The 22,517-nt window shown below is 44.5% G+C and overlaps 1 protein-coding gene and 1 long non-coding RNA gene across 4 annotated transcripts in view; both read right to left on the reverse strand.

Annotated features, from left to right (window-relative positions):
* SUDS3 (SIN3A corepressor complex component SDS3) overlaps positions 1–22,517 on the reverse strand; it is a 130,315-nt gene that overhangs the window by 92,680 nt on the left and 15,118 nt on the right. For 2 of the 3 annotated variants that reach the window (XM_081802094.1, XM_081802095.1), the window contains exons 7-12: positions 19,585–19,680; positions 18,353–18,414; positions 18,181–18,202; positions 16,762–16,867; positions 10,237–10,321; positions 7,181–7,266 (exon numbers count right to left, since the gene is read on the reverse strand). In XM_081802094.1, coding sequence (XP_081658220.1) covers positions 7,181–7,266; positions 10,237–10,321; positions 16,762–16,867; positions 18,181–18,202; positions 18,353–18,414; positions 19,585–19,680 — 457 coding nt within the window. Of the gene's footprint in view, positions 1–6,599; positions 7,267–10,236; positions 10,322–16,761; positions 16,868–18,180; positions 18,203–18,352; positions 18,415–19,584; positions 19,681–22,517 lie in introns of those variants that run through there. The other variant, XM_006736811.3, reaches the window with a different exon arrangement.
* LOC145716842 (uncharacterized) lies at positions 11,033–16,754 on the reverse strand. The gene is made up of 2 exons (XR_014139776.1): positions 13,622–16,754; positions 11,033–13,408 (listed from the first exon to the last, which is right to left on the reverse strand). It is a non-coding gene; the product is annotated as an uncharacterized LOC145716842 (long non-coding RNA).

Genomic DNA, 22,517 nt, shown 5'->3' on the forward strand with positions numbered 1-22,517 from the left:
CCCGAACACTGAAGCACACAGACATTAAGTTAATGCCCTGCGTTAAGGAGTGGCCACACCAGGATTATGAATACAAGACCCCCATCACCTCTCTGTCTAGAGCTGGCCATATGAACTTAGGCACATCATTTACCATCTCTGGGCCTCAGCTGTTTGCAACTTCAAAATCAAGGGGTCAAACTAAATCAGGGATGGCAAATAAATGGGCTCCCTTGCCCATGGCAAAGCTAACTGATTAGGCCACTCCTCCCAATCTACCCAACTTGGGCTTCAGAGTCTTTCTCAACCCAACGCACTGGGCACTCCAACCCATTTGTAGGAGTAGATGGTTAGCATGATCTCTGAAGCTGGCAGCTTTACCTTCATAGTTTGTCGGCGCTAAACTAGCTTCCTAAAATCCTTCTGGTCTCTTAGGAGTTGGCAGACTAGCATCCAAGGACAGAGAACAGACAGATGACAGCAATACTGACAATGGAAGGGACAGTCCCCAGAGCCTGGGCACTCCCTCAGTCCGTTCCTGTGTTACATACCCCTCCAAGCACAGTATGGTGAATGAGAGCAGGGACTCTACAGAAACTGGGCTCAGAATCCTGGATTACCATTTACTAGCTGTGTGACTTTGGGCAAGTTACTTAACCTCTCTGTTTCTTGATTCCCTCGACTACAAAGTGAGGATTGTAATAGTAACTACCTCAAGGGGTCATTATAAGGATTCAGTAAGTTAATATGGGTAAAATGCTTAGCACATAGCAAGTGCTCTATGCATTAATATTAGAATCCTCAAAAGCACGCTCTGGGGTGGATATTATTTAACAGACGAGAAACTGAGGTTAAGAGAAATTAAGTTGCCGAAAGTCACACAGCAGCTAGTTAACTGAAGCAGCAAAGCTGGAATTCAAATACTGATTCCAAAGCTTTTGCTTTGCCACACTGCCACTCAGTAAAAACTCAAATACTTATTAAAAGAATCAATGTTGAGGGCGCCTGGGTGGCTCAGTTGGTTAAGCGACTGCCTTCGGCTCAGGTCATGATCCTGGAGTCCCGGGATCGAGTCCCGCATCGGGCTCCCTGCTCGGCGGGGAGTCTGCTTCTCCCTCTCCCGCTCCCCCGTCTTGTGCTCTTTCTCTCTCTCTCTCAAATAAATAAATAAAAATCTTTAAAAAAAAAAAAAGAATCAATGTTGAAATAAAAGTGATTCTTGACTATCTGTAGGGACTTGCCAACCTGAGGCCACTGTCCTCCCACCTTCAGTACCTGCTTATTCCCTATGGGCACTGCTTTCCTAGAGGGCTCTGGAGTATTGCCTACTTTGACACCACACCCATTCACACCATCGGCAGGCAGACAGGTGATGCCAACAGACGGGGAGCATCTGCTGAGTCTCCAGCTTCTGAGAAACAGGGGAGAGAATCTTTCAGATTCTGATTATTGGTCTTCCCGTTATCAGTAAAGTGAATTTTGTTATTTTATAGATCTGCATCTTTCAGAGAATTGAGCAAACACAGATTAGGGAAAATGGGTAAAGGGATTAAGTATCTACGTACCTATGCTGTATCTTATCGCTCTCAGTCCCCTAGGGATCCTCCTAAACATACATATCTTTGGTCTTAATAATCATAGTTATTCACAAAAATATCTACTCTGGTAAACACTAAAATTCCTAAAGCTAATATATTTCTCATCATGTTATTATGTCCAAAGAGAGTAAGCTGGTGCCCATGTTTCTAATGCATTCCATCTACTGTTTCCTTTTTAAAAGCAGGAAAGGTGCTCAGCTTTACCCAAGATGGATTTGGGAAGTCTCTAACACTAGTGAGAGAGACCGGAAATTGCTTTCATTCCTGCCTCTCTCCAAAGACTGCAAACCCTGGGTTCGGGTTGTTATGCACCTTGCTGGCTGGAGCTGAGCTGGCAGTCTAAAGCAGGTGACATTGAACTGGTGTCCACCGACGTCCACAGAGCAGTCAGCCAGATGCATGATGTCCTGCTCTCCATCTACATTTTTAGAAATCAGTTCAATGGCTCCCACCCCTCCCACCTTAGAGATGACCAGAAAGGCGGGCAGGAAGAAAGTGAACTGGGGGAGGGAAAAAAAGACACGTTTTCCTCCAAAGGCTCTCATGTTGCTTATTAGATAAAGTCGGCTCCATCAAGACAGTGCACTCTTTACATTCTAAATGGTTCCTTGGTTTTAGAACCATGGCATTCCTGCCCGTGCTGTTTCAGGGGAAAGCAGCCTCTTGGCTAGCAACCGGGACTCTCTCTGCTGCATTACCAAGGGAGTTACCCAGCAGGGGGAGGGTCCTGGCAAATAATAGTGTTTTTACCTCTAAAATGTGCTCTCTGACTCTGTAAGAGGTGAGAGCAGATAAAAACAAACTCCCAGAGAAGGGCTGGAGAAAGGTGGAAATGCTGAATGCAATTTTAACAAAGGGGAATGGGAACAGACTGCACGGTGCAGTGGTTAGGAACCCTGGCTTGGAATCTGAAAGATTTGGGACTCTGCAACTCAGTGTGTGACCTTGGAGAAATTACTGAACCATCTCCTGTGACTAAAGGAATCTGTTTCCTCCTCTGAAAACCGGCAGTAACAACAGTTTTCTCCCCAGGGTTGTTATGAGGCTTGCATGAGACAAGTGAAGGGCACAGCACCTAGGGCTGGCACTCTTATTATTCACCAGTCTGCCTATCTCTGCACATCGTTTTACAACAATGTTATCGGACAACATTTACCAAGCACTTACTACAACCAGGCACAGTGCTGAGCTCTGGGTTTCATGGGAGAATTAAGTAAGTCTTAGAATGACTATGTTAACAAATATATCAACAATATAACATAAACAAATTATATTAATAAATATATTGGGAGTATTAGTACTCGGATCATTACAAGGATAATGAGAGAACACCTGCCGTGAAGGGTTTAGTACGGTGCCTGACATACATAAAGAACTCACGCGAAGGTGGATATTAACATGAAGAACAAGTCCCATTTGCCTCGGCGACAAGCAGGAGGGTGACAGGGTTAACATGCAGGGTTTTCCCCTCCCCCATTTCACCACGTCCTATGCTACCAGCTCTCATATCCCTGGCCAGCTCCTACCTCCACCAGGAACTTGGCTCTTCCAAACAACTATGGAAGGACCCAGCAGCTCAAGAGCTTGAAGGTTAAGGTGATGAAAATACAGAAAACTGGTCAGGCTAGCCATTACCCTAGTGAGTAGCAGCAACCGGAAGGAAGCCTGCTTGGTCCGTGCTCTTTCCTAATCTAGATGATGGCCACGTGGACGCGTTCACTTTGAGGAAACTCAATTTCTACAATTAAGATTTGAACACTCTTCTGTACAATGTTACAATAAAAAAAAAAAAAGTTAAAAATAGTGACTGCCCTTCTCCAACATCCAAAGCACAGAGCAGCCCTTCTCGATGGGCATGCCACACTCAGGTGGTGGGCGCGCCACACTCAGGTGGTGGGCACGCCAGGTCAATCACCTGTGGCAGTGAGCAGCCTCCTCAGTTTACCCACCAGGGAGCTGTAGAATTACCAGCATTTTTTTTTTTTTTGGTAAAATTGGAAAGTAGTGCTCTAGAGTACCAAATGACAACATCCTCCCCAATCACACGAGTCTACCTTAAGGTTTTTCCTATCTAAGGTCAGTTTTATTGACTCAGTTTTTAATGAGATTGTTTCATCTTCTCCAACAAGAGTATACCACATTTATGGGTCAACACTTCTAGACTGCTCTTTACAAAACTGAGAGCCTGTCTTTGACATCATTCCATAGCTTACTCTTCATAACAAGCAAATATCCCTCCCTCTTTCCTTTCCCCACAATCGCTGGGGGGGGGTGGGGGGGAACACCTAAAATAAATTTCAATCATTTATCAAGTCAATGGATATAACACAGACTACATGCTGGTTTTCTCTTTGAAAGTTTATTGTTATTAAAAAAAAAAAAAACCTATACTTGTTACATTTTACATTCACCTCTCAGAACATTTAATGATACCAGTTAATGATGATATATAAAAAGCCCACCAGCTGCTTGAAATGGCTGCAAGTTTTTACCATGTACTGGTATTAAATTGGTTTGAACTCTTTGGAAAAATTGGTGTAACATTAAGTACCAAGATTTCAAATTCCCAGATTAGAAACAAGATTTTTAAGTCAGGAGGAAATTTAGTAAAAATTCAAGGCTAAAAGGAAATGTTAATAGAAAAACAAAAATACTGTAAAAATAGGATTCCCCCCACCCCCGTTAGGTTAAAAAAAAAAAAAAAAGCAACCAACCCCACCCCACCCCCAATATTTCTCTTAGAAAAGTCACCCAATCCTGAACACAGGGTCTCACACACAAATACAAGTAGCTTGATTTGTAGATCAGCTTCTGGGATCTTATACTAGCCCCAGTTTGGAGTTTTAAAAAAAAAATTAAGTTAGGTAGTTACAGGTCCATACATACTGGTATCCAAACGAATGAAAACATCCTGGCTTTGGTATGGCTACAGAAATCTGGAAATTGTTCAAGAGGACACTGGCTTTGGAAGAGAGGGAGTGAGAGGGTAGGGAAGGCAACACAAAGCCCCCAAGCGGAGGTAAAATAAATACTGGGACACATCCATAGCAAAACACTGTGTATAAGACTGAGGCAGGTGCCTCAAACAAAAAACACATACAGGTTCTTGATCAGATTAACACATGTACAGGTTCTTCCTAAGAGTTGTCTAGACCAACCTTTTTCAAAGTATTATCTGCAAGAAACGGTCTGAATTGGGGAATGCACGTGGTACCCTATGGTCTGGTGAGAGAGAAAGACCTTCTGGAATAAGAATGGCCACCCGGGCTAAAAGCCAGCCCCTTGTTAGTCCAGGAATATCAAAATCTGTTTTGTCCACCACAAAAGCACCTCCAACTCCTAACAAGGGGGCTCTGCTATCCCTGGTCACCACAGGGGCCTGCTAGAGGGATTGAACTGCTGGCTTTTCATCTCTGGGGTGATAAAATAAACTCTTCTGGGATTAGGAGTATAACTTACTGTGCTGTGTCTCAAGTCTATTCCCTACCTGCCCCCATTCCCACAGTCATGATTAAGGATTCTGAGGATACTGAGGAGCAGAAGGCAGTGATGTGGTCAAGGCCAGAGCACGGCCTCATCACCCTAAAATTTATAGAAGAGAAGAAGCCAAAGTGCCCATTCTCTGGTCTTCAGATGAACAGTTCACAAAAGCACAAAGGTGCCACCAGAGAAGGCAAGGGGAAAAAAAAAAAGTGACTTGTTGCTTTGATGCTGAAATCCCCAGTAGTTATCAACACAAGGCTTTCCAAAAAAAAAAAAACAACTTTGGTGTACTGCTAGGACGCCAAGTAAGACAATCATTCAAAAAAACCCACTCTGATGACCACATACACTATAACTAAATTTCCATCACAGGGCACTAATGGAGAACAGACTGCTATTATGGGACGTCACACACACCACAGGGACAATTCCAGCAAGAGAGGCCCTCTCGTAGAGCAAAAGCTGCCAGGAAGAAACAAGAGAGGAAGGCCCTATTTACTGTGGACTTGGTTCACCCCAGGAATCATCATGATGGGGGCTGCGGGCAGAGAAGAAGCACAGAACACCCACCCAGGCAACTCTAAATAAACAAGCATCATTTACCCTATTATCTAAAGGAGACTCCAACACCAGGGGGAAAAAAAAAGAGAAAAAAAATGAGTTATAAATTAAAACAAAAATCTGTACAAGTCTTGACTCAGTCAGTAAGGTTTGGTCTCTGTTGAAGCCAGGACTTAACAAGAAAGTGATTCACTTGTTATCACGGCCCCCCAACTTGCTTTGGGGTATATGCATCAAGAGACGACACAAAGAGAATCACCTGAGACCGAGGGCATGACGTACAAAGATTTCCTAAGATGCATAAGGTGTACTGATTTCCCACAGAGAGGCTAACAGTTGCTGTAATCCCAAATTCTTTACATATCCTACGGTGGCAGCTTAGAAACCAGAAAAACCCATCTGCCAGCAAATCCCCTCTCCAAGGCTGGAAATGAGGGGCAGGCGGCAGGGAGTACGGCGAAGGCCATTTCCCCAGGATTCCTTCGGTGAGTGGCAGCCACGGCAGAGCTCCTTTGTCTTCAGCGTGGTGGGCCAGACCACCTGGGAGGCTGGGGCGACGACAAGGCTCCACAGGCTCGAAACACAGTCCGTGTGCAGTAACAGCCTCAGCGACAAGAGTGCGCAAGTGGAGTTGTAAGTGAGAGTCTACAGATCACTGATGACTGCCCAGTCAGTCTCCCCTCCCCACCCACAACAGATAACCCAGATAATCAGCCTGCGCCAGGTACCACTTCATCTCCTTGAGCAGGGAACAGAAATGAATTAGAAATAAAAACTTCCGAAATGACCCCTTGTTCCAGCTTGAGCTAGAACAAATATGTCTAAATAAACCACTTGGATTAAATAACATTTAAAATGCAGTACCTTCAGCACATTTTGGAGCATGAGATGTCCCCTCCCCCAACCCATTTACTTCAGTGCACGTAGCCACCCAGGCAAATTTTTCTGTCGCTCAGCCAGTGGAATGGATGGCATATGCCAGATGTTACACAAGGCATTTATTTCTCAGAGAAGGCTGAGAGCCAGGAGAATTAATCTCCTTCTGCTAGGACCTCTGCCCCAAGCTTCTGGGGAAACAGTGAATTGGGCTCAACAAGGGAAAGAGCTATGTGATCCACTCATCAGATTCAAAACATGAAAATGCAATGTAGAGTGTATCCCTTCCTGGTAGAAAGACCTAAAGACAATTTAAAAAAAAAAAAAATGTCCCTTAAACTCCAAGGAGGCTTAAAAAAAAAAAAAAAGACAACGTACAAGCAAAAAAAAAAAAAAAAACAAAACCCCAAAGAAATGAGTAAATCGGACTCGCAACACTCCCCAAATCAAGAGTTCATGGTGACGGCTGGCCGGAAGAGGTCGAGGCAGGAAGGAGCAACGCAAAGACCGAAGTGGCTGCCACCACAGCGCCTCGCAGAATCCACAACAGCGCTCCCTAGTTTCCAAGGCCAAGGAGCAATTCCCGGGTTAAAAACTTTCTATTTGGAAGAAAACAAAACCAAAAACCACTCCAGAAAAAAGGTCAAGGGAAGAAGAACACTGTAGAAAGTCAAGCCGCTGACCTCCGGCGGATCACAAAGAGCCCGCGCTGAAGCTGGCCCAAGTAGATCCTCATCTTGGTGCTGTCACTTGTCTTCCGCACCCAGATCTGCAGGGGAGAAGGAAAGGGAACAAGATGAGAGCGGCTACAGCGAATACTGAGGAGCAAATCTTCCAGAGCATCAAAACATCTGCATGAATGAGGTGTGGGCGGACAACTGGCAACCTCCTCCTGTCAGGCTGTGGGGGCCCCCCTCACAGGAAACCTCTAGCGTAGAGCAGGCATCAGCCCCGGACCTCTTTTCTCCTTCCTTCTCCCTCTCGCACACCTCTGATTAAGAAAATGGAAAGCACAGTAATCTCAGGTTCTATTTTTGCCTTGATCTTACGGACCTTTTTTTTTTTTATTTGGTTTGATTACAACATTATCAACATTCAAAATACATATATTCATGAATATAAACTTTCAATCAAATTTGGAAGTATTTTCCTTGCCCCAAGAGACTTCCATATCATAGTCTTTCACTGCTCTGGTTTCCTGGCAATTAAGGCTAATGGTCATGGCAGAAAAAGAAGGAAAAAATAACAAGAAAAAAAAAAAAAAGCCCATGAGTGAGCTAAGGCCCAATTAGGATCATCAGAAGGCTAAATTAGCTTAAGACAGCCCTTCCCTCCTGAGCATATCCTTTTCCCACAGATGGTATCAGATGTCTGACATTTTACAGGGCAGATGCACTCTTGCATAGAATGGAGAATCAACTCTGGCAGCAGGGGGACTGCAAAAGCAGACGAGGGCACTCAGTAAGTGTTATCTCTGTGGCCAGGACTGGGAAGAAAGCCACCTCCTCAGTCACCTGATACACCTGAGCTTTTTCATCTTCAGAACAACCCTATGAAGTACTATCCTCACCCCATTTTATAGAAGAGAAAGGCTGAGTCAACTTGTCTGATGTGAATCCTGGTGCCTGCTCTCAAAACCCCTGGCTTGCTCTTGTCCGCTAACCCGGCCCTGGCTCTTCTTACCCGTTCTTCATCCATTTAATTAATGTGCAATCAGATGGGGCCAAAAGCATGATTCTTTTAAGTTCTGCGTCTCACCCACATATGCAAGTAGGAGTCTACAGACCTATCTTCTCCCTCCCTCCCCCATTCAGTTTTCAGGTTTTAAAAGTGTTTGTTCTCAGTCTCAATTCCTTTAATGTGATTGTTTAGCAACATAGAGACTTTAAAGTCAAATACACTGGTTTAAAATTAAAGACCTCACATGAAGCTGAGCCTCTAAGGACCTTGCAGAAGCAATTTTTTTTTTTTAATAGAACTTTTTTTTTTCTTAAGATTTTATTTACTTGACAGAGAGACAAACCAAGAGAGGGAACACAAGCAGGGCGAGTGGGAGAGGGAGAAGCAGGCTTCCTGCCGAGCAGGGAGCCCGATGCGGGGCTCGATCCCAGGACCGTGGGATCATGACCTGAGCTGAAGGCAGATGCTTAACACTGAGCCACCCAGGCGCCCCTGCAGAAGCACTTTAAACTGAAAAATGACTCTAAGAATAGCTGAAGTGGGGAGTCACCAACAGCCTCAGACTCACCCAACAAATGTGCCTGGAGTCAGGTTGTGCCAAGGCCAACTAGCCCCAGCGTCACTTAGGATTTGACCTGAAAAACCCGCTAAAATCCTTCCAAGAAGTGAGAAATGTTTTGCCATCACCAGAGTTGCATGCCTCTGATGCACTGAGGCTTCTCCCCTCCAGGTGAAATGTCTCAGTGTCGCCGTTCTCTTGTCAGACCTCCCTGACACTCTATTATGTCAAAGGATGACAGTCTTCAACAGAGAGAAAAAAGCTAACTTGCATTTCTATTTTTCCTGAAAAATCTTAAGGTGTCTCCAAGGAGGATGAGGCACTGGTTGTGAAGTTAGGTTTGGGTCCTAGGAGACCACATGGCCAGTCACAACACCTCTTGCTGAAAAACAGCAGGTCTCTCCAACACATCCCCTGTTCTGGTTCTGACTTGGCTTGGGGTGACTCACAGACCCCAAGTCCAGAGAGAAAGGACATTCATTTATCTGGAAGGCTCTCCCTAACTTCTGAGTAAACAATCATTTTGCAAACTAGTCACATTTGAGGGCATTTTCAATTCAGGAAGCTAGGAGAATGGAAGAGGCTTAAGTTATTTCATAATCCAGTTTCATTAGATTTACTGTGCACTGGCACGAGTAAGTTACAGAGGGTAGACACATAAAAATCAATTTCTTTGCAGACATTTGTGGACTGATAAAAGATCAAGCCAATCGAGCTATTAAAGTTTTAAACTTTTTTAAAACTACTAACAATACAAGTTACACACTGCTGACATCCCCCCCCCAATGAAGGGCCCGTCGGACAAGTCACTTGCCAGTCATCCTATCCTGGAGCCTAACCCTCCGAGCTGCCTTTAGAACCAGTCGCTACAGGTTCTAAACAGGAGAGACTCAAGGATACCAGTAGCTGAGGGCCAGAGCCTGGCAGCTCACTGCAGAGAGGCACAACAGGACGAGTCACATTGTAAAGACAGCAGGCAAGGAGTAGTGTGTGGCTCAGATCCGGCCAGCATCCATTTACTGAGCACTTACTGTGTGCCAGACCCTGGGCCAGGTGCCTCATTAAATCCTCACAGCACAAAACCAATCTCTTAGTACAGACGAAAGCTCTAGAGAAATAACAAAGATGGAGTATGCTCCACAAGCAAGTTCCGTGGTCGGTACACAGGTACCTTACAAAGCAGCAGGATTTGAACACACAGGTATCACGCAGACTTGCCTTCTGCTCTTTCCTGTAGTCTCCCTCAGTCATTCCCAACTCAACTGCTGTATGTGGAGTTCACCACCACCACCAGGAATATACAAATCCACATTAAGTTGTTAGTCAAGACAAGTAAGGGATTTCCGGGATATTCTGTCTCCGTGCGATTTCTGCCAGGAAGTGCTGACCGAGATCCTAACCCGCACAGGACACACGGTTCCACGGTACGTTCTCGGTGGCACTGCACTGCAGGTTTGTCATACTTCGCTCCCCTGAGGGGGAAGGGAGTTCGGTCCCTACCTCATTGGCTCCGACAGAGCTGATCACACAGCTCAGCTTCTGGTTGTCCTTCGACTCCAGGTAGATGGCCTGGCTCTTGTGGTACCTGCCAAAAAACAAGACCCAAGTTTATGTATGTCTTTAGCCACTTCATCAAGGTAAGACCAACATGCTGAAAAAAGCCACACATATTTACTGTTTATAACTCGGTGAGTCTGGGGTAAGTATATACACCCATGAAATCACCACCACCACGAACACACCCATCTGCTCCCAAAGTCTCCTCCTGCCCTCTTCATCAGAATTATTTGTTGTTGTTTTTTCTTTTGCAGGAAGAACACTTCGCAGAAGGGCTATGCTCTTAACAAATTTTAAGTCAATAAAACAGTATTGTTAAAGGCACCAGTTTTTAAAAAGAAAGGAAAAAGGGGAAGAAAGGAAAACACCACAACAAAGAATATAATTGAAGGAGTCTTAATTTACATTTGATGAAGAGTCTGGATTTCAAGTTTAATTTGAAGGCCTCCACCCTTCGATTAGATCAGATGACCTCCTAATCTTCTCCTTATCTAAAACTTATATTCCTTGGTCCTTCCTGCAGAGGGAAAAGGGAGGCGGGGGAAAGGCTGGGAAGCGAACTCCATGCTTACTTTTTATTTGGACTATATACCCCAGTTCAATCAAAAAGTAAATTATAATTTTTCAAAATAAAACCTGTTCCCACTTTCCACAGATCCTAAAACACTGAAGAAGCTTGGGTGGGCAAAATAAATAGCAGGGTTTGAACAACCGATCTATTATTTATTTTCAATACGTCCAAATTAAGTCATCCACAAGACGGCAGGCCAATTTCAACTCTTTCTTTGGTTACTCATTCAGCAAATACTCATTAATCACTTACTGTGCAGCACTGAGGATGCTGGAAGTCGGAGGTGGACAGTGAACAGGACCACAAGGTCCCTGCGATCACACAGCTTCAAATACAGCAGCCGTGAAGAATACTGAGTAATCACACCTGGCAAGCACTAACCAGGCGAGGTTCGGAGTGTCAGGGTGTGCACCCCAGGGGGTCTGACTTGACCTGGTCAGTCGGGAGAGCTGCCTTACATGGAGCAGACCAGACACTCCATTTCGGCCCCAGTAGCCATTCTCTTGGCCTGTAGCACAGGACCACCTTCAACTTCTCCAAGTTCAGAGGTACGGCCGAGGATGAAAGTGAGGAAGCCAGGGCCAAAGCCCAAATGAGACAAGAGCAGCTCCGCAGGATGAAGGAGCAGCTGCTGGGCTACAAGAGCTGGAAACACGAGCCAAGCTGCTGCTGGAAGCCCTGGCCGGGGCCAGCCCCAGTCAGGCAGGAACATAACCTCCACTTCATTCTGGCTGCACAGATCTGGCTAAAGCAGACGCACTAACTCCCACAAATTCTACCAAAATGCATCTCCCAGCAAAGTACTGCATGTTATTATTTCGGGGCGGGGGGGGCAGGCAGACTGTTTTGCTGGTATAATAAATAATCTACTGCCAGGATATCACAGTAAAGAGATATACTTCACTCCCACAATGAGCTTTTTCAATCTAGGTTCTAAGCACTCTTTAACCTGCTACTTAGGAGCTGAAAACTCAGGTTTCCAACTCACTTTACTTCCTGAAAACACTGTTAAAAGAAATTGAATCATAAATGCAATTAGAACAGCAAGATTGGTTTAGACTCAGCTTTAAAGCTGCTTTTGGCCAGGATCAGTTGGTAAACTGGGTCAGGGGACCTTCATTATGCTAAATATGTAATATCACAAGGTCTGAAGTATACAGTGCATGAGGAAAGGCTGAATTAGTTCACAGCGTGACTCAAAAATTCCAGTTGCCCTCCCACATCTAAGCCAACTTCCTATGTAAATAATAACATCTTGAGTGATGGTTAGAGTAAAATTACAGAGCAGGAGAACATTCGAAGTTATTCTATGGGGACTGTGAGTTATTAAATAATGAGATAAAGACACAAAGCATGCACCTAGCCTCAAGTCATTCTGATACTATTTCCTAAATACTTTAATAAAGAAAGGTCACAGTGTGGTGAAGGAGTATGTTACTAGTGTAGAAACAGGCTCAATATACTGCTAAGTGGAGGGGGGAAATCTATGTCCATTACATTCCTGTGCTTGTAAAAAAAAAACATGTTATATGTGTATCATACACACACAGAAAAAATTGGGTAAAGTTATGTAGTTAAGATGTATAATAAAACATGTATTACAACTTTATAGAAATATGAAATGTAAATTAAGAAAGGTATTCTTTTCATTGCCTGGCTTTTTTTTTTCTGAAATAAGCAGGTTATTACTCATATTAAAAATTAAATAAGTCACGGTTCTGGAAAACACCTAAATAACAAAGATGGGTAAAAACAAAACTTGATGTTAAAATTAACATCTTAATGTCTTCAAGGACAACAGCTAACTCTGGGAGACTAGTCTAACAATTCTCATGAGATGTGCTGCATTTTCCTTCAGATGTGTGCAGAACCCAAACCCCAACACCTATGACTGGCTTGAAATGAATACCGGAAGTAACAATAAGATCTGGTCTATTACCACCCCACCTCCCCCAGAGGTGGTCTGGCCACCTCCCAAATCTGCCTGCTTTGCGGTAACCAAATGGTGGTGGCTTGATTGTCCACCATTGGTCCCTATCTGCGCCACAGCTGAGCTGGCCTGCGTGCTTCCCAAAACAACCCACTTCCAAGCCAACGGAATCTCAGATCCTCCTGAACCAGATTCTCACACACCACACAACAGTCTTGGGGAACTGTTATCTCTGGATATCAAATCTATTCAACTATCCGAATTCTCTGGGGGGAAAAAAAAAAATCCTCAGAAATTAGCATTCATATTTTCAAGATAAAACTAATTAAGTATAGGACAACCTTAACATACAAATTTACTTTTTAATTTCTAAACACTAACAAAAGGGGGGGAGAGAATTCAAAATAAACATAGACATAAAAACTTAAAAAGCAACAACAGAACTAAAAATGTACATTATCATTTTTTGCCAATTAACCCATTTTATAAGCTGCAACTCATCTCAGATGGAAAAAATACTTTAAATAGCCTCAGAGAACAAGCCCCAAAAGTCAAACTGACTTTATTACTTTATTACTAATGGAACTCCTGACCTGGGAATCCCAATAAATGAGCTCTTAGAGCTCTGCTTCTACTATTTTTTTTTTTTTTTTGATTTTATTTATTTATTTGAGACAGAGAGAATGAGAGAGAGAGCACATGAGAGGGGGGAGGGTCAGAGGGAGAAGCAGACTCCCCGCAGAGCAGGGAGCCCGATGCGGGACTCGATCCCGGGACTCCAGGATCATGACCCGAGCCGAAGGCAGTCGCTTAACCAACTGAGCCACCCAGGCGCCCTCTGCTTCTACTATTAAACCCTATGAACTAGAATCAACAGTACTATTATGGAAGAAGGCAATTTCTTCAGAAGGTGGGTCAAAAAGGAGGGGGGTAGAATTAATTTAATTTTGTATCCTACTGGGAATCCTGATATTAACGTTTCATTCCCCCCCCCCCCAAAAAAACTGAATACCATGTTACAGCTCTGGAACCTCAAGGAGTCCCAATGCCAGTTGTAAATATTCACCGTCTTAACAGTCTTTGTCAGTCGAAGGCTGGGGGGCGGGGAGGACTTCATTCCTGATTCACATTAGCAGCCCGAGAAAGTGAGGAGAGATAAACCAGTCTGCCCGCACCATCAGTTAGTTATTTTAAAATATCAGCTACTTTCGTGGTACTTTTAAGGAGGGTCATTAGTCCAAATCAAAATGTGAGGAAAACTTACAGCAGGACATAAAATGCCTTAAAACCACTACCAGACCAAGGCAAAGTGAAGATGCTATCTTTCAAAACGAAATGTAGCTTGCTAAGTGTTCATGCCAAGATGGGAAGCCTGAATCACACTCATTTTTCTTAAGGCATTTAAAACTCAATGAAACACGTTTTGCCAGAAGTACCGTTGCACCCAAATATTCCATACCACTGGGAAGAGCATAAAGTGGTTCACTTGCCCTCTCAGCCACAGGCCGGGATTGGCTAAGAAGAACGAAGAATGAAAGCCTCCCAACTGACAGGACACAAAGGCTAAACCTCAAGTTGAGCCTGGTGAGAGATGAGGGCAGCTATGCACTGGTCAGAACGTGGGCCAGGACCCCCATGAACACCTTCCAAATGTGGCAAGGAGAGAAACACCTTCCCACAAAGGTGTCGTCAACTCTGACTGCCAAAGCTAAAAGGAAAAACACAATACAGATGAAAACAACAGTCTCCATATTCAACAACATGCAACTTGAAATTCACTGAAAAACGAAAATGCTCCCAGAGACCTTCTTTTCAAAGTTTCTGCAGCCCCTATGAAAAAGACAGCGCAATTCACTCAAAATGCTCAGGAGGTCTAGCAGAGCAAAAGTGACCACTCTATTTACGTTATGAAACACCAGGCACCGTGGATCCCTTCTTTGGAAAAACAAGAATTTTCTCTTATTGCATTTTCACCCTCAAGGCAAGTCTCATAAAGTCTAAAAATTAAGCCTCAGAAAGATCTGAACCAACACAATTACAAAATGAACATCATTTGAAATATCACACAGCTTTAAGACTCACAGATCCGTAAAAATGTTAGTGATAAATCTCATCGTTTTTGAAGACGGCTCTTATGTGTGGGCTTGATCTTTAAAGGTTATTTGGTTTTCATTATTAGAAACATTTTTCATCTTATTCTGCCCCTCAGTGAGTTGAGCTGTTAGGGCCTGCCACCTAGTGGCGATATGCTCTGAGAAGCAATGTCAAGATACACTAACTCACCTTTTTGAAGAAAACCAAATAGTCAAATGAGAGGAGCAGAAGTCACTAAGATCAGTCTCATAGGCAGAGGTGGCCTTCACCATCGACTGAGTAATTAACTCACTGTAACCTAATATTTTGGCGGAATGGACTTATCTTGGGCATGACTAGATTTCTAAGCATTTCTGCCAACTTCAGAAGGATAATAGTTTAAGGTAATCAACTAACAATCTTGGGGTTTTTCTTCTTTAACAAAGCTCAAACAATTCAAAATAACTATTACTTGGGCGCCTGGGTGGCTCAGTTGGTTAAGCGACTGTCTTCGGCTCAGGTCATGATCCCGGAGTCCCAGGATTGAGTCCCACATCGGGCTCCCTGCTCGGCGGGGAGTCTGCTTCTCCCTCTAACCCTACCCCCTCTTGCGCGCTCTCTCTCACTCTCTCTCTCAAATAAATAAATAAAATCTTTAAAAAAAAAATAACTATTACTTTACTTTTGGAACTTTGGGTTAATATACTGAAACTCAAAACATCATTAAAAATGACAGCCATCATAAATGATAATTACAGAGAGCATACAGTAACCCCACATAAACATTCTCCATACAAACAAGTGGAAATTCAGAATGCAAATGTGTCCACCAAGACTTAAACTGAGTATGCCTGCCTATGGACAATGAACAAAGGAATACATTAGAATTAAAGGAGCTGTGACAAGGAGGTAGGATCTAGGTGGCTTAACACCTAGCAGAATCTGGGGCTACAGAGCAGATAGTAATGTTTGTTGAATGAATAAGTGAATGAGTTTGCAAGTTCTCTCACACTGCTTTACAATTTCCTTCCTGATGGAAACGCTGGTAGTCTGAAGATTTTAAACTGTCTTTATTCTCAAATATTTCTGGCATGTTAAAAAATTAATGTAACATATCTATATACTCCTGTGCAGCTCAGAAATAAAATTATACAAATAGCAGTTAAAAAAAAAACCATCTTTAGTATAAACTGGTAATGTTTAAGGATTCAATTCCCCCAAGTATGTTTCCTGGAACACTCATAGAGCAGGATGATGCATGCAAAAAGGGTACCCTGGGTCAAATAAGTAATACTTGGTAACATCTCAGAAACTTGCAGTGCACACGAGTGTATCAGAGAACCAAAGAGCACCTAGAGCGAAGAAACCCTTTAACTAACACGGTCATCCCCCAGACTCATCTGACCACAAAGTGCTTTTTTGCACAGAACACCTACTCATTCTGGTGCACAAGGGCAGAGTTAAGAGAAGGCAGAGAGGGACCTGAGCGCTGGCCTCAGTCTACAGGGGCAGCACCAAAGACAGAAGCCTGCAAATTCTAGTGCGATGCCAGCAGCACAGAGGAGGGGGCTCCCATAGGAACATGTTTTCAGGCAACACCGCCTTCAGAGATCGAAGGAGCAGTATCGATCAAACGACTCCTGACAGGTCTGTTGTTGTTGTTGTTGTTTTAAAGCAAGCTTTATACCCAACATGGTCGAACTCCTGACCCTGAGAGCAACAGTCGCATGCTCCCCTGACTGACCCGGCCAGGCGCACTTTGAAATGTTACTCCACTTCAGTACGATGTAAGCTAAGCAGCGGCAGTGCTCGGGAACAATGATATAGAGCCCCAGCCCTCTTTCGTGGGTTCTTTGGAGACTCTTAGCCAATAATCTGTTTTTCCGTAACATACCATCTTTTATCATAGTACAGTTTCCCGTCTTCTATCCGAGCTTCAAACCTCTGGGCTGGAGACTCCGCCGGTGCGGCAGGCAAGTGTTCAGGTGAGGATGGGGATGCTGGAAGAACCAAAGATATGTCAATGACTAAGCGTGTAACAAGCACGTGGGTCTGACAACTAACATGCCTTAACTGAAATGCTATTAAAAAGTGGTACTAATCGGGGCGCCTCGGTGGCTCAGTTGGTTAAGCGACTGCCTTCGGCTCAGGTCATGATCCTGGAGTCCCTGGATCGAGTCCCACGTCGGACTCCCTGCTCAGCAGGGAGTCTGCCTCTCTCTCTGACCCTCCCCCCTCTCATGCTCTCTGTCTCATTCTCTCTCTCCAATAAATAAATAAAATCTTAAAAAAAAAAAAAGTGGTACTAATCATGATCATTAAGTCCTTACGGGTGTAAAAATGAGAATTCAACAAAATTCAAAAAATATTTTGCCTAACCTGCTCCTCAGTGCAGCCCTGTGAGGTAGGCAAGGCAAAGGATAACCTCACTGAACAGAGGAGAAACTGGGGATGCAGGCAGGCTAAGTGATTTGCCCAAGGGACCATCAGAAGCCCAGAAGGGCAGGAATTAGGAAAATCTCTTTAAAATTTTAAATCCAAAGTCATTTCCAGAACTATTTATTACTAGGTAGAGCTAGCACTACAGTGGGTTCAAAGGATCTAAATTCACACACTTCCATAACCCCCTCCCCATCATGCCTTCAGAAACACGGGGCCTATCTGGGGACCACGGTGGCTCTCAGAAGGAAACTGTTGAGAGAAAAAAGAATTTTGTTTCCTTCCACGAGGCTTGGTGAGTGGACAGACACGTGAGTAATCATGGTGCTTAAAACGTAACAATGCCTTGCCTGTCCAGAATTCTATTTTGCAGCCTAGCACGGACTCCCAAGTGCCACTCTGGAAGGAACCACTGCGAACACCGGGCTGGCCTCTTCTGTAAGCTGGGACTGTTGAGTCCCTCACCAGAGCCAGGCCACGAAGCGCCACCGGAAGAGCAGTGCCCAGCGCTTCGCTCCACAAAGCAAGTAATACTGAAAAATCCTTCTGGCTTCATTTCCAGAAATGGAGGTGAACTTAAATCTATGCCTGATGCCTACACAGAAGGAAACCTCTACCGGCCCGTCAATCAAATGTCTCTTTTACGAGAAATCAAGGAAAAAGTAAAATTAACTCTAACATAACAGAATAAAAAAAAAAAAATCAGGGAAGGGGGCACTTAAGGTTCCCTTCAGTATTCATGATGACTACTCCCAGGCAAATGATGAACGTTTTATTGTTGAAAACGGCAACAATTCCCCGTCAGGTATAAGCATGCTTTTCACACAACATGATAAAAAAGACAGTACAAATGGCAGCAACATTGTGCACTTACCTGGTCTCTTGGGTGACTTAAGCTGTAGGAAGAACAACAAGAGATCTTAGAGCAGATCATTTCAGATGCAACGTAAAGTGTCAAAGGTATCAAGAACGATTTAACAAGTAATATGTGAACGACATAAACCTAAGCTTTCAAATACATAAAAAAGAAAAAAGTCAAACTGTACCTTATTTAACGTTCTCAGATCCTCCATGATCTGTTCGTCTGTTAACAAATAGTTCAGCTGGGGTGTTGAGAGTTAAAGGAACTTGTCTGAGAAGCATGGCTTCCAAGCAAGCAGAAATCAACAAAACAGTACCAGGCCCTTTAGGATTTACAGCGTGACTCTGTCGGATGCTCTTTCTAGAACCATTTGCCTCTCGGAAGTTACTGATTCTACTGAATGTTGTGGTGCCCAGGTACGTAAAAGAACTCACAAATTTCTTTCAAACATCTCTAAGTCGTTCAGTAAGTCCAAGAATGAGCGCACAGGACACAGGAGGAGGAGAACTTCCTCAATTTATGAAGTGCTTTTGTTCCGAAGATCTGAAGCCTTGCACACGTGTGTGCACACACACACACAGACGTGGGCTTATTCTTCCCACATAACTTAAACTCTCAGTTGTGAAGACAAAGGAACCTGAAGTTAAACCCTTCCTTGGTGGCAGACAACTGAATCATTTTGTATAAATGGCTACTTATCCTCTCCTCATGAGGACAGAAACAGAATTTTGCCGTGTGTGCCCTCTTCCCCCTCCCATTTTTATGATTAAAGGGCTTTTTTATGTGACTGAAATCTCATTTGCTTTAATTTAACAACTTGCGTTCCACTGTTTTCGGGATAGAGATAACGGAGGTACAAAAGGCAGGTATTACTGGCCTCATTTTACAAGTAGAAAAATTAAGGCATGTGAAATCTGAGGTCGCCCTTGAATCTCCAAATGTTAAAACCATGTTGAACTTGCAGCACAAAGTGCCTTTCCAAATAACTGTTCTCTACAAATTCCTCCCACCAGAAGCAGCAGCAATCGAGGACTCAATAATAAAACGGCCATTCCCAGGGCGCCTGGGTGACTCAGTCAGTTAAGCAGCTGACTCTTGGTTCGGGCTCAGGTCTGATCTCGGAGTCATGGGATCGAGCCCGACACTGCGCTCTGTGCTTAGCATGAAGCCTGCTTGGGATTCGCTCTCTCTCTCCCTCTGCCCCTCCTGCTTGTGCTCATGCTTGCACTCTCTCTCTCAAATAAATAAATCTTTTAAAAAAATTGGCTATTCCCTAGCGCAGGGATAAATACAAATGCCTGCCAATCACATACAATTTCTGTGGGACAATGGCCATGTATATTCTAGCAAACGGATAAGCAAAGGATTCAACAGTCTTAAGAAAAAAAGCAATTAAGGCTTGATGCAAATGGATATCAGGAGCGGGTTTTCTCCTCTTGTCTGGGATGGGGACAGGATCATTTGGTCGCCTCCGCAACTTTCTGGTCATGATGGGTTTCACTTCCATAGAATCTGTGGCAAGAATTGAATGGGTAAATCTATCCAATTCCCACTTGAAGTCAGTTAAGAATCGCTGTACTATAAGGGTATCTGCCCCACAGGCACCCAATCAGAACTGTTTTATTGGGAACATTTGGTTCACACTTGGCCTAAGCCAGACACCCACATCAGACATTAGCGAGGGGGCTATGGTTAGAAGACTCAGACTGGCTGGACTAAGCGCAGGCCCCTCTCGGAAATGCAGCTCAGCCGAGCAGTCTACCTGTGGGAGCATCTCTCCAGCATCCCCAAAACTAGAACTTTCCTCCTCTTCCCTCAAATTCAGAAGCCACAGAATGGTAGGCTCTTGGGATCAGAAGGAACCTTTGGATCATCTAGGTCAACCAATTCCTGCTGTTCCCATGGAGGGAGAACTGAAGCGCACTCGTGCACAAGACCCTGAGAGGCCATGGGCCTCAGTGCCAACATCTTTATAGGACATGTTCATTTACAAACTTGGACTCTTTCATTTTGTTTTATGACCTCTTATAGCTACTTGACTATCAAGAATGATCTAATGAAGGCTCATAATAAAGTCTCTTTTATTCTTCTTAACTTCTCTTTGCAGCCTGACACTGTTGCTGACTCTCCTCGCCTTAAAATCTCCCCTCCCCGAGCCACAACCGCACACATCTCTCCTCTCCTGATCTGCCTCCTTGGGCTCCTTTCTGCTGGTGACCACAGGAGTCCAGTCAGTTTTCAGTCTCTGTCCCAGTGAGTCTCCATCGCCAATGCCAGCTCCCCCAACCTTCTGAATGGCAACCTACGCCCACCAACAGCATCCACTCTCAGTGACCCAAGTGACCTCACTTCGTGTCTCACCTCCGATGGCTGCCTCCTCTCCCGTGTCTCGGGGACATCACATCTTTCCCTTTTTTCCCAGCCAGAACAGAATCTGTCATTGTGACTTACCTTCCTTCCCCCAGAAATCATATTCACCAGATCATGGGCAGTTTTGCCATTAAACCACCTCTCAACCCTATCCCCTCGTCCTATTCTCACCTCCCTCAGAGCCATCTTCCTAAGACACAAATCAGATCATTCTACACATCCCCCTTCTTGTTCAATACTTTTACGGCTCACCACACTCTACAGAAAAAAAGCCAAGTCTCTTTCTGGTCTTGTCCCTCCTTCATTCACACAAACACTGTGTGAGAGCTTCTGGCTAAGTCTCTCACCCAAAGTCACCTGCCTTACTATGCCCTCAAGCCTTTACACGTTGTCCCCTCTGCCTGGCCCCCTCTTTTCTGCCCGGCATACTCCTACACAACATCCCTTGAAAGCCAGTTCAATGCTCCCCATCCCATGATGGCTTCCACAGTCACACTATCTTCCAAGCAACCACAGCAAACCTCTGTACAAACCTCTGCTAGCAAGCACCACACTGTATGGGACATTTTCCCCAGAGACACCTGAATTCCACCCCAGCACCTCACAATGGTTCGGGCACACAGGAGGGGCTCCACAGAGTCGTTTCCTGCAGGACGACTAGATGAGGTCAAGCCCGACGAGACCGTTCATTCATGACCATGCACACACTATCAGCATAGCACACAGGACGGCCTTACGGAATTCAAGCGTAGCCCTTCCACCACAGCAACGGGCACGACCTGCGAGTATATAATCATCATGTGGACAAAGTCAAAAGAGACTTCTGCGTGCTGCTCTAAGAAGGGAAATGGGCAACACTGATTTTTTTACCCCCTATAAATGGAGAAAAAATGATGAGAACCACAGATCTGGTGAGTATTTATTTGTAAAGGTGTACATGGAAGAGGGCGCAGAAGGAAGGAGGACAAACACACTTGCCCCTGAGAAAAAGTGAGGAGGGGAGACAGTCCGTCCTTTCTACAAGAAATCTCTCACCCTCCGCTGAGCTGACACTCTTCTCCAGTTACTTACTGGCCATCGGTGTGAATCCCTGCTGCAGCTGTGTGACCTAAGGCGGGCTACGTAAACACTCTGTCTCCACTCTCTTCATCTATAAAATGGAATTATCAGCAACACCTCCCCCACCGAATGTTGGGAGGGTTACAGGAGATGATACCAGGAGAGCCCTAAACATGGTGCCTGGCGTAGCAAGAGTTCAATTGATGCTAGTTTTTATTACCACATCTGCAGCCAGGAAAACACTATAGAAAAATCTTTTAGAGAAGTCAAGGTGCAAACAGCTGAATGAAGTTACATACTTGACGACAACCGAGTCAGCTGTGAGGCTTTGCAACATTCACGCCTAATTCGGAAAATAAGGTGTGAAGGGAGCTCACCCAACCCAAAGACCACTAGAGAAAAGCACTTAGCACGGGAGCATCATGGGATGTTCTGTCCACCAAAGACAATGGCCCAGTGCGCCCTGCCCTCTGGGCTGCCAAGTCTGGGGGGTGCGGAGGGTGGGCAATACATGATGGAAGCAAGCCAAGTAAAGGCACAGCTGAGAGAATGTGGGAATAACCTAGTCTAATCATGGCCAATAAGCTCAGAAAGTCGTACCTGCATCACTCATAGATCAGAAAATATAATCAAATTCTTCTTACGAAATAGTGAAAAATCAATCCATTTTATTAGCCTAGCCACCACAATAACCTAATCAATTTTCATCCAAAAGATGACTTCAACAGAAGGAAGGTGCTCTGAAAACGCCTCTGAAATGTACTGGCCTGTCCCCACCACCATCCAGGAGAGGAGGAGTGGGGAGAAGGCCTGGCCAGTGGTCCAGGTAGAAGACGGGACTCGTGGGGAAGACCACCATGTAAGTATCACAGCCCCAAAACTATACAGATTACCTACTCCACTCACTTGCTTCAACCTCC

Source organism: Leptonychotes weddellii, chromosome 13, assembly GCF_054177405.1.
Source record: "Leptonychotes weddellii isolate Sample4059 chromosome 13, ASM5417740v2, whole genome shotgun sequence".
NCBI classification, from domain to species: domain Eukaryota; kingdom Metazoa; phylum Chordata; class Mammalia; order Carnivora; family Phocidae; genus Leptonychotes; species Leptonychotes weddellii.